The sequence below is a fragment of the Danio rerio genome, chromosome 25 (genome assembly GCF_049306965.1).
Source record: "Danio rerio strain Tuebingen ecotype United States chromosome 25, GRCz12tu, whole genome shotgun sequence".
Taxonomy (NCBI): domain Eukaryota; kingdom Metazoa; phylum Chordata; class Actinopteri; order Cypriniformes; family Danionidae; genus Danio; species Danio rerio.
Window position 1 is genome coordinate 37294083 of NC_133200.1, and position 15882 is coordinate 37309964.

At 33.5% G+C, this 15882-nt stretch overlaps 1 protein-coding gene across 9 annotated transcripts in view; it reads left to right on the forward strand.

The window, feature by feature from the left end:
- Nucleotides 1–15882, forward strand: part of wwp2 (WW domain containing E3 ubiquitin protein ligase 2) — a 55932-nt gene that overhangs the window by 13370 nt on the left and 26680 nt on the right. For 4 of the 9 annotated variants that reach the window (XM_073942155.1, XM_073942160.1, XM_005163171.6 and 1 more), the window contains exons 7-11: nt 827–978; nt 1507–1693; nt 1968–2057; nt 4136–4310; nt 14299–14353. In XM_073942155.1, coding sequence (XP_073798256.1) covers nt 827–978; nt 1507–1693; nt 1968–2057; nt 4136–4310; nt 14299–14353 — 659 coding nt within the window. 9 annotated transcript variants of the gene reach the window in all.

Genomic DNA, 15882 nt, shown 5'->3' on the forward strand with positions numbered 1-15882 from the left:
AAATAAATAGAAATAAATGCAAATAATTATAAATATAAAAAATAACAATTAATAAATATAAATGAATGCAAATAAATAAAAATAAATAAGCATAATACAATGTAAATAAATATGAATAAATAAATGTAAATGCATGCAAATTAAATAAATACAAATAAATATAAATAAATGCAAATACATATAAATAAATAAATAAATAGATGCAAATCAATATAAATAAGTAAATAAATGAATAAATAAACAAATAAATCGAAATAAATATATTTATTTATTCATTCATTTATTTATAAGTAAATTCAAATAAATAAAAATAAGTAAATAAATTAATACATAAATGCATATAAATTAATAGATAAATAAATAAATAAACAAATAAAATATTAATAAATAAATGAATAAATGCAAATGAATATAAATAAATAAATAAATAAATACAAAGAAATATAAATAAATGCATAAAAATAAATGCAAAGAAATATAAATAAGTTAATGAATCAATAAATATAAATAAACCTAATAAAATGCTAATAAATATAAATAAATATAAGTAAATGCAAATTAATATAAATACATAAATAAATGAATGAATAAATATAAATAGAAAAATAGATAAATAAATAAACGAGTTCATACAAAAATTACATGAAGGATTCAAAGGCCTCATAAAAACAATGTGCTCATAATTGTTAGTATACGATCAAACCGAAATCAGAAAATAGTGATTTGTTGCTTTTCAATTACATTTCACTTCTGTACTTTTACTTTTCAACCCATATTGTGGCACCCACACGAGTGTTTCTGATCTGATACTGAGGTTTATTTCCAGAAGTTTGGGTCAGTCGTCTCGGGGCTCGTGTGGAGATTCTCCAGCTGAGATCCAAGGAGCTGCTCTTACTAATGGAGACGTGAACGGAGCATTGGCAGAAACAACATCCAGACACAACTCAAAGACCACAGTCAACAACCTGAGCAGTGCCGGTCAGATATACACACACACACACACACGTTTACACATGCAAACATACATTACAACAATATTGCATTTCCAGCATCCTGCAGCCCTAGTTTGAGAGTATTCCCTAGAAAAATGTTTTTTTTTATTATTAGCTTTATTTTGACATCATTCTTTTATGTTATGATATTAAAATAAACAGGTGAAAGATTTTTCAGATCTAATTCAGGTGTAAACATCACCTCAGGAGATATTCTGATTAGCTGTCATTTTCCCTTCTCGTCTCGACTCCCGCCATTAGGGTTTTTTTTTTTTTTTCAGCTCTGGGTTCAGATTTGGGGTGCTCTAGCCAATAGCAGAGCAGAAACTACTAGTGGGGATTCAAGTAGATAGTACAGCCCCATCTGATTGGTCAAATTGAGATAAACAACCAATGCATAAAATAAGTGTAATATTTATAATAAAGTTCTGGTGCTGTCCATGTCATTATACAGGTTTGTGTTGTTGGTTGGTTGTGTGAGTTGATGTAGGTGTGTGTGTGTGTGTTTGCTCAGGTAAAGGTGAAACGGCTGCTAACGGTCTGGAGAGCGCACATCTGACCTGTCCTGCTCCGTCTTCTCCATCATTGAGCTCCAATCCTCCAGATGGTACAGTTCCTCCACCTGCAGCCGAGCCTCCAGCATCCACTGAGCAGAGCGACACTACTAGCGACACACAGAACACCGACGCACTGCCTGCTGGGTAAAACACTGCATTCACACTGCACATCAATCAATCAACCTGGCGACACGGTGGCTCAGTGGTTAGCGTTGTCCCAGCTAGGTCTGTTGGCATTTCTGTGTGAAGTTTGCATGTTCTCCCCGTGTTTTAATTATGGTATTGGATTAAGTAATTAAATTACTTTTCATAGATGGTAATTAGAAAGGTTATTTGCAAATTTACAATTTTAATTAGAAATTATTTTCTCTGCCGACACATGCGGACTCTGTTTGCTCATTGTATTTCTCTCCTACAGGTGGGAGCAGAGAATTCTTCCTCACGGACGAGTGTATTATGTGGATCACAACACAAAGACCACCACATGGGAGAGACCCCTGCCACCAGGGTGTGTATTTGATGTTTCACATGCTAACAGGGTATTTTGCACATTAAACGATTAACATGTTACGATAAAACAATAATAATAATAATAATAATAATAATAATAAAAGTATATTTAAAGATCAACGTCTTACGATAACAAAAAATTATAATAAATGAAAATATATTTAACGATCAACATGTTACGATAAAATAATAATAATAATAATAAAAGTATATTTAAAGATCAACGTGTTACGATAAATTATTATAATAAATAAAAAAATATTTAAAGATCAACGTGTTACTATAAAAAAATAATTATAATAAATAAAAATATATTTAACGATCAACATGTTACGATAAAATAATAATAATAATAATAATAAAAGTATATTTAACGATCAATGTTATGATAAAATAATAATAAAGTATATTTAACAATCAACATGTTACGATAAAATATTAATAATAATAAATAAAAATATATTTAGCGATCATGTTACGATAAAATTATATTTATAATAAATATAATTAACAAGTGGAGGAGGCGGGGTTTGACTTGCGTACTGCAGCCAGCCCCTAGGGGGCAATCAAACAGCCGGGAGCATCACTCAAAAGACGGCATGAGGCACACCGGGTTGTGCTTTGTTTATCCGCTTGTTAAATGTGACGTCACGCGAAGCGGCTTCCGGGTTCAAGCGGTCTATTGAATTGAATGAGGAGACTCGTAAAATGGTAATAATAAACGTGTGCAAAGGGCTTTAATGTGACCAGAAATCATGATCGCAATATATATGTCCATTCCTAATATCCGATGGTCAAAGTGATTCATTCTTTTATAAATTGTTAATTTTGGTATTTCTTATGCAGCAAGCCCAGAGATTGTTGTGTACACTATGACGTTATATAAAATTAACTTTAATATGTGATATGAATAAAAAGTGATCATAAACAAATAATTTCTCAACTCAAATGAGTGGCAGCTTGGACCCGGAAACAGTATTACATACGTCACCAACACGTCACCACTTAACAAGCGAATTAAAAACTAGCCTAGAACGCCACCTGCTGTTAAAAACTAGCCTAGAGTGCAGTCTGGTGTTAAACTTGCCTAAGGTGCCATCTGTGGTTAAAATAAATTAGCCTAGAGAATCAGTTCTGTATTAATCTCGAAACAATTTCTGGCTCTATCCTATTGTTATTATATTAATACGGCCATTGCTACAGCTTTATGGTTATTGTGTAGTCAGATATTTCTCAGACACTCAGCACAGATTTCACGTGGGCATTATTAGCAAAGCCTAAGATGCATTGGAAAATCTCACCAGGACCTCCAAACACATTTTTATGCCCCTCACATGCTGGCCCAGGATGCTAAATGTCACTACTAGCGTCACCAACGGGAAAAGCTAAAATAATTAACTTTTCAAACAAGCTGTCCAAGCACAACAAAGTCTAGCACGCTGAAAAAATCCGTCAGATCCTGTTGATCATAAAGTGTAGTTTACTGCTGAACAACTTTTGTTGTGGTAAAATAACACCGAAATCGAACATTGATGCTTGAATCTCCTCCTGAAGCTCCGACGGTGTACTTGGAGAATCTGCCAATCGGAACTGTCAATCATGTTGCATGCACCGTTTGTATAGCATTAAATAACTGGGTAAAAATATACAGTTTACAAAAAAGAACATCTGATCCTAGATCAGCTTGATAACCAGTGTTCAATTTAACAAAGCTATCTTATAAGATATTGCAAGTGTAATATTTTATTTTTATTTGGGCTCAAGTCTCGTTAGATAAAATGGAGGAGGCGGGGTTTAAGACTTGTACTGCAGCCAGTACACAGGGGGCGATCTAATGATCAGGAGCGTCACTCAAAAGAAGCTATGAGGCACACCTGGTTGTGCTTTATCTGTAGTTGAGTTTCAGAAAAAACTACATTACCCATGATGCAGTGCAAAGATTCTACTAATAAGGGAACGGCAAACGGCAGATTTTTTTTTTTTTTTTTTTTTTTTTAAACATTTATTTATTTATATTTGCGAAAAATGTCTGCAGATTCCCTCTGTCCCTGCTCATGATCTGTGTTTGTGTTGTAGTTGGGAGAAGCGTGTGGATCAGCGCGGCCGGTTCTACTATGTGGACCACAACACAAGAACCACCACATGGCAGCGGCCCACGGCGGAGTCAGTCCGCAACTATGAGCAGTGGCAGTCACAGCGCAGCCAGCTGCAGGGAGCCATGCAGCAGTTCAACCAGAGATACCTCTATCAGGTACAGCACAGCCGTTATTATTTATTCCACTTTTACTACGGTTACCACACCAAAGACACTGTTCAGACGAGGTGTTTACAGAATGTTTTAACAGACAAGCACTTTTAGCTTAGTTTAGCTTAGCTTGGCTTAAATCACTGAATCAGATCAGACCGCATCCGCATCTCCCTCAAACATTTCAGATAAGCTCTGATTAATGATGGTATTGTTTTTTTATATAATTGATCTCATAGCTGTATCATTTATGAAGAGATCCTGGACAGATGCAAGAATCTCTCTCTTCATTTCAACTCAAAATTGCTTTATTGGCCTGATAAATCTTACATATGGTTTGCCATGACATTTGTGTTGTTTACATTAACGGAACACTTAAACACATGACATAGTGGCGATTTTAAAATAAACAAATAATAATAATAATAATAAAAGTAAATTTAACGATTAACATGTTATGGTAAAATAATAATAATAAGTATACTTAACGATCAACATGTGACAGTAATAATAACAATAAAAGTATATTTAACGATCAACATGTTACAATAAAATAGTAATAATAACAAATAAAATTATAGAATGATCAACATGTTACGATAAAATAATTATAACAACAATAATAATAATAATAATAAATAAAAGTATATTTAACGATCAACATGTTACAATAAAATAATATTAATAATAAATATATTTAACAATCAACATGTAATGATAAAATAATAATAATAAATAAAAGTAAATTAAACGATCAACATGTTACGATAAAATAATAATTATAATAATAATAATAAAAATATATTTAACGGTCAACATGTTACGATAAAATCATATTAATAATAATAATAATAATAATAATAATAACAAATCTATTTAACAATCAACATGTAATGATAAAATAATAATAATAATAAATAAAAGTAAATTAAACGATCAACATGTTACGATAAAATAATAATAATAATAATAAAAATATATTTAACGATCAACATGTTACGATAAAATCATATAATAATAATAATAATAATAATAATAATAATAAATCTATTTAACAATCAACATGTAATGATAAAATAATAATAAATAAAAGTAAATTAAACGATCAACATGTTACGATAAAATAATAATTATAATAAAAATATATTTAACGATCAACATGTTACAATAAAATCAATAATAATAATAATAATAATAATAATAATAATAAATATATTTAACAATCAACATGTAATGATAAAATAATAATAAATAAAAGTATATTAAGCGATCAATATTTTACGATAAAATAATTATAATAATAATAAAGTATATTTAACGATCAACATGTTACAATAAAATAGTAATAATAACAAATAAAATTATAGAATGATCAACATGTTACGATAAAATAATTATAACAACAATAATAATAATAATAATAAATAAAAGTATATTTAACGATCAACATGTTACAATAAAATAATATTAATAATAAATATATTTAACAATCAACATGTAATGATAAAATAATAATAATAAATAAAAGTAAATTAAACGATCAACATGTTACGATAAAATAATAATTATAATAATAATAATAAAAATATATTTAACGGTCAACATGTTACGATAAAATCATATTAATAATAATAATAATAATAATAATAATAACAAATCTATTTAACAATCAACATGTAATGATAAAATAATAATAATAATAATAAATAAAAGTAAATTAAACGATCAACATGTTACGATAAAATAATAATAATAATAATAAAAATATATTTAACGATCAACATGTTACGATAAAATCATATAATAATAATAATAATAATAATAATAATAATAATAATAAATCTATTTAACAATCAACATGTAATGATAAAATAATAATAAATAAAAGTAAATTAAACGATCAACATGTTACGATAAAATAATAATTATAATAAAAATATATTTAACGATCAACATGTTACAATAAAATCAATAATAATAATAATAATAATAATAATAATAATAAATATATTTAACAATCAACATGTAATGATAAAATAATAATAAATAAAAGTATATTAAGCGATCAATATTTTACGATAAAATAATTATAATAATAATAAAGTATATTTAACGATCAACATGGTACAATAAAATAATATTAATAGTAATAAATCTATTTAACAATCAACATGTAATGATAAAATAATAATAATAATTAAAAAAATAAAATAATAGATAAAATTTAACGATCAAGGTTACGATATAATAATAATAATAAACGGCATACTTGCTAATTAACATTTTTAAGATTCATTTATGACAATTTGTAATTGTGCGTCTGCGTATGTGTGTGCGGGCGTGTACACTATAAAAATTGCTGGGTGCTACACAATTTGTCCCAACACAAATCAATCAAGTTAACAATTGTTTTTACAAATTAAGTAGATTGAACATAAAGCAATTCAGTTGTTCAAAAAAAACTTAAGAATTGAGTCGTTTCAACTCATTTTAAATGAGTTGTTTGAAAAAGCAGACTTGTACTGTATTTGAGTATTTGCATGCGTCTATAATGTGTGTGCGTATCTCTCTCTCATTCTCCCTCTCTCCTTTGGTTATGGTAATAAAGGAGAAATCCTTTGGAAAAACTTCAACATTTCTTCTTTATTGTATGGAAGCCCCTTATTATTCTGTCTTTTGTGAGCTTTTCCCTTTTGTAAGCAAAGCTAAAATTGGAGCAAGATGTTTCAGGGCTTTGTTAACTTTAAAGTCACAACACTGTCATTTATATACACAGAACAGCACTTTCTCTGTTCAAAACACACCCCATAAGCCTTTGAAACAGCACTTTTAAGACCAGATGCTATGAAGTTACTAGCTGCTCTCTCTGGAACCATATTAACCAGATACCAAAAAGAAAACGCTCAGCCCAAATCCTATGAAAATGGGTTTGTATGTTGATGATTTTTGGCCCAGTTTGGAAGCAGATGATCGTTGTGTCCTCTGATCTGATGATCAATGAACTGAAGACTGGTTTGTGCTTCAGCTATCATCAGCTGTTTTCTCTCTAGTGAAGCGCTCTGATTTTCCACTTACAAAGTCGTCATGTAAATAGCACATGCGCTGTGGCGCGGCGCAAATGACCCCAATCTTTCATTCATTCATTTTCTTGTCGGCTTAGTCCCTTTTATTAATCTGGGGTCGCCACAGCGGAATGAACCGCCAACGTATCCAGCACATTTTTACACAGTGGATGCCCTTCCAGCCGCAACACATCTCTGGGAAACATTCTCTCACAAACACTCATACACTACGAACAATTTAGCCTACCCAATTCACCTGTACCGCATGTCTTTGGACTGTGAGGGAAACCGGAGCACCCGGAGGAAACCCTCGCAAATGCAGGGAGAACATGCAAACTCCACACAGAAACGACAACTGATAATCCCAATCTTATATATAAACGTATTCATTTCCTTTACAATATTTAATGACATAAGATGCCTTGTCAATAGTTTATGAAATAAAACAAAAAGGAAAACATTTTTGAACTGTTCGAGAACTAATAATAACTTGTAAGTGGTCTCTTATATCAGTGGTCCCCAACCGGAACAACTGGTACCGGGCCACATAAAAAAAATCATAAATTATTTCTGTAGAAAATATTCCCCCGCAACTTGGTTTCTTCCACTCACCCCCGCCATCTCACGTGAAATAAACTATGCCAAAATCTACCACGGAGCGGGAAAAACGATCGGTAGAATATTGCGTAGTGGTGGTTGTTGATAGTTTAAAGTTATAAAACAGGTATTATAGAGTCCAAATCAGCAGAGCATTTAAGGATTGTGCATATATATGTGTGCGCGCATCGCTGAGTAAGTACCCGAAATCATTGCAATATGTATCTTAGAGTTTCACATAATCATACTCATTAGGGCTGTAACATGCCAATGCATACATTAAATTCGGCTATACGGTTGTATTATTGTTAATATGTTCGTCAGTTGAAATGTTTGGCACAGATGTTATGTATATAAACCTTGATTGAGACATAAGCCCCTTTCACACAGTGATACCGGTAAACATCCCGAAAATTTCCGGAACTACTTTACCGGTATATTCAAAAAAGCGCTGTTCACACAGGCGAGGACGTTACGGAAATTTTCCGGAAAAGAGCATTCACACATCCATTCCAAAATACCGGTAAATTCTGACATCATTCACCACAAATGAGCTTTAAACGGCTGCGCTTGTGTTTGTAAACATTTGACTAAATTACAAACTCTGTGGATGATCAATATTGTGAACAACTTTCGCAGGATCACTTTCGCATGTCGAGATGTTCATAATATGTGCGTGTGCAGGTGCTCCAGGCTGTTTCACTGGCACACGCAAAGCTTGAAGGTAAACAAACAACGGCTTATCATAAGCATATCATCAATGAATTTACACAGTTGGCATTAAGAAGAACATATAAACGTGATCTGAGTAACTTCTAGCAGCTAAATGTGTCAGGAAAAATATTCAAAGGCTTTTATTCTCATAAACCGCGCGGACGTAAATGCGTCTGACTGTTGTGATTGGCTAAAGCAGGTGTCTCGCGTCAGCATGTTCTAGACGTGCACGCGCTTATTCCGTCAATCTTCCTTCTGCATTCACACAGCGCAGCATTCCGGCAAATTGCCGGTAATGTTACAATTTCTCTTTCCATAAAATAGCCAGAACGAATTTACCGGTATTTTCAAAAAGGACCTGTTCACACATACACACCTTTCCGGAAAATTGCCGGCAATTTTTTTTTTTTTTTTATTCAATCGTTTATTCAGATGATTCGCTCAATATTCGATTCATTTAGAAACAAAGGATGTAACTGTATTTATAAATGCATCCTTGAATCGCTGAGTTAATTAATTCATCAGTGAATGAATCTGTTTTTGAATGAAACCGAAAAACCTGCAGTATTTTGTATGAGATTTTGCACAGTATTTTGTACATGTGCTGTGTAAATGCATTCTCTACTTCATACTAAGACACTATAAAGCCTCTTAAGTTCTTAATGCTCATTTTTCTGAAGTTTTGATGGCGGGTCGGATGGTAGTTTGTTCAGGAGCTCCTTTGGTTTCATTCACACACAAGTGTCAGAAGTGACGGCTGATTCCCACATTACACTGCGTTGCAGAAAAAGCACACACAGAGCGCACAAATGCAAAACATGCACACTGACATGACACGGCTCACGTCATACACACACTTACGCACACGCACGAACGCTGCACACTGGGCTTTTGTTTGCTAATTGCAGCTCATTAGAGTCCCCTGAGAGAGTCGAGTATCATTAAAAGTCGCTTCCGGCCCTCAGAGAAAATAAAACACTCTCACTGTTTGTTCTCTTGTGCTTACACACTGAAAACAGTGAAAACTAGCGTTGTTAAATCTGCTTATAGACTCTGAAAAAAGTCAACTAGTTTATAAAAAAAACTTTTTATAACACCCCCCCACACACACACACACACACACACACACACACAGTTGGTCAAAATAGCAAACAGATTCCATGTTTTTTGTGTTTATATACATTTTTAGACTACACAATCCCAATAATTCCACTTCAGAATACTTCATAAGTATTTATCAGAATAAATGAGCATTTCAATTACAACAATGGAACAAAAATTAGAAAAGCAAACCCAGATGATGAGAATTTGGTCTAACTTTTTTTTTTCCCGTGCGTGTGTGTATGTGTGTGTGTGTGTGTGTGTACAGTGTTGAGCATACATGAGTACACCCCATTTTGAATTTGATCGTTTATCAGTGAATATCGGTCATATATTTTGGTGCATTTAAACAAAACGTCTTTAATGTTTATATATTGATTAAAATTATATTTTAGCCACCAAACATCTTTAGAAAAAGACTGAAAATACATTTGAATTAATGTGAAACATTACAAACTACAAACTTTCTACAAAATGTATAACATATAATTTTGTTTCTCTTGCTATTTGCTTTCTTTAAACATTTTTATTCAATATTTTTTACTTCCTTATGATAATGATTCAAAAATTAGTAGATAAAATTTATAAGTTATTGTTAGATCAGCTCCAGATTTGGCTTCAGTACTGACTAATGTATATGCACAAATATAATATTGTAAAGCTTCTAATATAGAAGCTATTCATTTAAATAAGGCATTTGTGAGGGGTGCACTCATATATGCTGAGCACTGTATATGTACGTGTATGTATACACTCACCGTCCACTTTATTAGGTACACCTGTCCAACTGCTCGTAAGCGCGAATTACTAATCAGTCAATGACATGGCAGCAACTCAATGCATTTAGGCATGTAGACATAGTCAAGACGATCTGCCGCAGTTCAAACTGAGCTTCAGAATGGGGAAGGAAGGGGATATAAGTGACTGTGAACGTGACATGGTTGTTGCTGCCAGACAGGCTGGTCTGAGTATTTCAGAAACTGCTGATCTCCTGGGATTTTCACGCACAACCATCTCTAGGGTTTACAGAGAATGTGTTTACAGAGTGAGCGGCAGTTCTGTGGATGCATATGCCTTGTTAATGATCAGAGGAGAATGGCCAGACTGGTTCCAGCTAATAGAAAGGGAACAGTAACTCAGATAAGCACTCGTTACAACTGAGGTCTGAAGAAGAGCATCTCTGAATGCAATGTATATATGCATATCTAAGCACAAAATGAAACCATATACATGGATTATAATGCAACTAAACACATTTATAAATATGTATTGAAGTAAAATACATGAGTAAAATCTTTACAGCAGCCTTAAGAATGAATCCTAAAGAGCAAGAGTGTTCCTTTGTGAAGTTTTTCATCTGTTTGGAAGTTACACGGCCATTTTCCCTGTCTTTGATTCATCTTCTCTTTCTCTCCGAGCCTTCATTTCTCTTCCTCCTCTCCCCGTCTGTGTCTTTGAGGGCTGGTCTGGATGTAATGGCCGCGTTGGAGGGAGTGAAGATGATGTCATGCTTTTCTTTCATTTTTTTTCCTACCTTTTTTAGTCATAGAGCCCGTCGAGGGTGCGGCAAAGCCACGCTCGCACTCATTTCAACATCCCCCTCATTCTTGACCATCTTTAGCTCAGCGACTAATGCTAATGATTCATAAATGAAGATGTGGGCTATCAGACGTGCCCCTGATAAAGCGGCCTGACTGGAAAAAGGGCACCGCGATGGCAGAAATGGCCATTTTTAGATGCCACTTTAAACGTTTGCTTAGTCAGAACTCTTGGCTGAAAGTGGAGAAACGCCTGTTTGAGTTTAACACCAGTGTACAGACACAGTAAAGTCCCATTGGAAAGCAGCAGACCATTCACTTTCCTCAGGATAGAGGGCATTGAAAGCAGTTTGAGGGATTAGTTTTGTTATATAGGAACATAAGCACTTCCTTTTTAAAGAGGAAGTTGTTAGGTGTTAAAATTGCTGCTTATGCCAGCTTAACGTCCAGGCGAAATCCAAATTTAGTGTTTATTTTACTAGCTTGCATTATTAACCTTAAAGTGAGTAATTAATCTGTGCAAGTTAATACGCACACACAAAGGTGCATTTTGGTAATCCCCAATAAAACTGAACGTTGGTTTCCGCATTTGGAGTGGCGATCCGTCTGTTGACGTCAGCTTGAGAGTTTCCTAGCAACGGTCTAAATATGTATTTTTGACCACGCCCCTCTTGCTATTCCTTTGGGTTGTTGCTAGAAGGGATACAACTGCGGCCGAAAATTAACAAGAATTATTTATATTATTAATGAAATTACCCAATAAGTTGCATTTTATTAAGGCCTACCCACAGCCCAACCCTAAACCCGACTGACACAATGTAAAAACAGTCATTATACAGAGTACTATTCATATTACTAGATAAATAAGCCATTAGATAGCATTTTATTAACGTCTACCCCTACCTCAACCCTCATAGTAACACACAAATAGTCATTATACGGAGTGTTATTCATATTATTAAATTAGGCATTTCATTTTATTAAGGCCTACCCCCGGCCCAACCCTAAACCGGACCCTTAGATTAATGTAAAAACAGCCATTATACAGATTAGTGTTAACATTACTAATTAAATTAGCCATTACTTTGTTTTTTTTTTTTCAAGCCTTCCTCTACCTCAACCCCCATAGTAACATAAAATAGTCATTATACAAACGATTATTCTTATTATTCATTAAATTAGCCATTAAATAGCGTTTTATTAAGGCTTGACTCTAGTGTAACCCTAAACCTGACTCTGTAATGTAAAACAAGCAATAGGCAAGTTAGTTTAACTAGGCGTGTTGTTGTTTAACAGTGGTTTAGTCTACAGAACATCAGAAAAATATATAGTTTAAAGGGGGGTTAATAATTTTGACTTTTTTTTTTTTTTTTTTTTTTTTAATTATTAACGTTTATTTTAGCCGAAATTATGCAATTAAGACTTTCTCCAGAAGAAACAATATTATCAGACACGCTGTGAAAATTCCCTTGCTCATTTGGGAAATATTTAAAAAAAGAAAAAAAAAATTGCGTCGGTGCACATTGGCACTGGTGGGAGGCATGCAGAGTGCCTTAGTGACAATATACTGCCATATCGCACTGCTACGAGTGTGATATTGCGTTAATGATACAGTTCGACTGTAACCACGAAAAAGCCAAAACAAAGCAAACACTATCAGACTATAGTAAACATACAGCACTACAACATGCAAAAGAGAGTGACTTAGTGTCCCTTTCCTGTTTTATAATGATTTGATCAGTCGTTTGGAATTTACGCTGTTTTTCTCCGCTAACGACTTATTATGCGGCCTCTGTCACCGTCTTGTGGCTGAACGTCAACTGTCTTTGCTCAATGACAGGCTTATAGATGCCGACGCGCCGTCTCTCAGAAATTAAATAAATATTTAAAATAGGCACTGTCTTTATAAATAAACTGCATAGTTGCAATCTAAACAACTACATTCTTGACAAAAAGCAAACTCAAAAGTACATTATGTTGTCCAACAGCTGCAATTTTTGTCAGACTGTGTCCTCTGCTTATTGCTGTATGACGGCGGAGTAATACAGAAGGGTGAAGAGGCTGGATGAGTGCTGTTACTTGCAGATTAAAGAACTAGACAGAACTGTTGTGTGTATATATACATATATATATATATAACTTTCATAAAATGTTATTTGATGTCGACTTCAAAATAATACATAAGATTACATGTATATATGTATATAATATACAAACTAAGTGTAAAAAAATGCAACATAATTGCTAAAATAAACAAATTTAAGCGAAAAAGAGAAACACTGCGCTATACATGTGCCATTCTCAGCATATGAATTCACAAACATACCCACAGTGTGTGTGAATGCGTGTGTGTGTTTGTCCATTTAGTTTTTTTTTATATTTACATACGTAATTACACCCAAAAGTGCGTACACACACACACACACACACACACACACACACTGGGTGGATGATTTTGGTGTACAAATAAATGAAATTTCCACACACACACACACACTCACGCACGCACACACACGTGGATAAACACAGCCTTGCAGTGTGAATAAAGGTGCTTTTGTGCGTGCGTGTGTGTGTGTCGGGGAGGGGCAGGGAATCTGGAGGCCTCATGAATGTGCGCTTCAGTCCGCTCAGACATCGCGCCTCCCTGCGTACTTTCACAGCTCCGCTAGAAGAGGACGCAGGCCGGGGTGGAGTCGCCATTGGGCGGATGGAGACAGGGTGGGGTTTTCTCTCGGCCAGTGAGATCATTGGAACTCTGCGCGCATATGTGTGTCAGTGTGTGTGCCTCTTTCTGCCGGAGCGGGAGTGTAGTATTTGGCTCCAACACCTCCATCAGGCTCACTTCTAAAGATTGAAGCGCTTTCTAGAGTCACAGCTGGGTTTCTAGCAGGTAGAGGTTTTTTAGGGGGTCGGTGGTTTGGGTAAGCAGGTTTTCAGAAGTGTGTATTGACTCTGGATTGTGTGTGTTTGTGTGTGTTTCAGCCGTCTGGAGCTGTGGTGGAGAATGATCCGCTCGGAGCTCTTCCTCCTGGATGGGGTGAGTTGGCATCTATGCTGTATGAAGATGTATTGAAGTAGAGTTCTACCTAACTTAAACATTGCTTTTTTTGTGTTATAAAACTTTTTTTTTTTTTTTTTTTTGAGGGGTAGTTCATTCAAAAAATGAAATTTACTCTTCATCACTTGTTTAAACACATTTGTAAAATCATTATAATTATGATGTTTCTGTTGTATTACAAACTCCTTTTTGTGTACATCGAGGTGTAATTTTAGGGACAGGTTTAGTGTTGATTTAAAGGGGCAGTTCACTCAAATGAAAATACAGCCATTTATTTACTCTTCACATTACAAAACTCTTTTTTTTTTTTTTTTTTTTGAGGGGATATTGAGGCGATTTATGGACCGATTTAGTGTTGATTTTAAGGGGTAGTTCACTTAAAAATAAAGATTCTGCAATTTTTTTTTTACTCTTCACTCATTATTAAGCATATTAATAAAATGATTGTTTCTGTTGTATTACGAAACACTTGGGATATTGAGGTGATTTTATGGACAGGTTTAGTGTTGATTTAAAGGGGTTGTTCACTCAAATGAAAATACAGCCATTTTTTTTTTACTCTTCACATTACTAAACTTACTCTCACTGGATATAAAGTATATTATTGAAATGATTGTTTCTGTTGTATTACGAAACACTTTTTGGATACCGAGGTGATTTTTAAGGACAGGTTTAATGTTGATTTAAAGGGGTAGTTTACTTTTAAAAAATGAATATTCTGCCATTTATTTACTCTTCACATTACAAAACACTTTTAGGGGGGATATAGAGGTGATTTTAGGGACGGATTTAGTCATATGTTGGTTTAAAGATTGAAAAATTTGCCAATTATTAACTTTTGACTTGATTAAAATATCATTGAATCATTATAATCATGTTTCTGTTCCATTACAAAACACTTATTTTGGATGTTGAGGTGATTTTTAGGCACAGGTTCAGTTGTACGTGTTGATTTTTAAGGGGTAGTTCACTCAAAAAATGAAATTTACTCATTCATCACTTGTTTAAACACATTTGTAAAAATCATTATAATATGATGTTTCTGTTGTATTACAAACTTCTTTTTATGTATATCGAGGTGTAATTTTAGGGACTGGTTTGGTGCTACGTGTGGATTTAAAGGGCTAGTTCACTCAAAAAGGACAATTCTGCCATTTATTTACTCTTCACTTGTTCAAAATCATATTAATTTGATCATTATATTCATTATGTGTCTGTTGTAGTACAAAACACTTTTTTTAGGGGGTGGGGGGGTATTGAGGGGATTTTAGGAACAGGTTCAGTGGTACTTGTAGATTTAGAGGGGTAGTTCACATAATAACCTAATTTTAGGGATAGGTTTACTGCTACATGTACATTTAAAGGGACAGTTCACCCAAAAATGAATTCTGCCATTTTATTTATTCACTCTTCACTTGTATTCATAACATCATTATAATCATTGTTTTTGTTGTATTACTGTTGTAAAACTCCTTTTTTTTTTTTTTTTTTTTTTTTTTTTTTTTTAT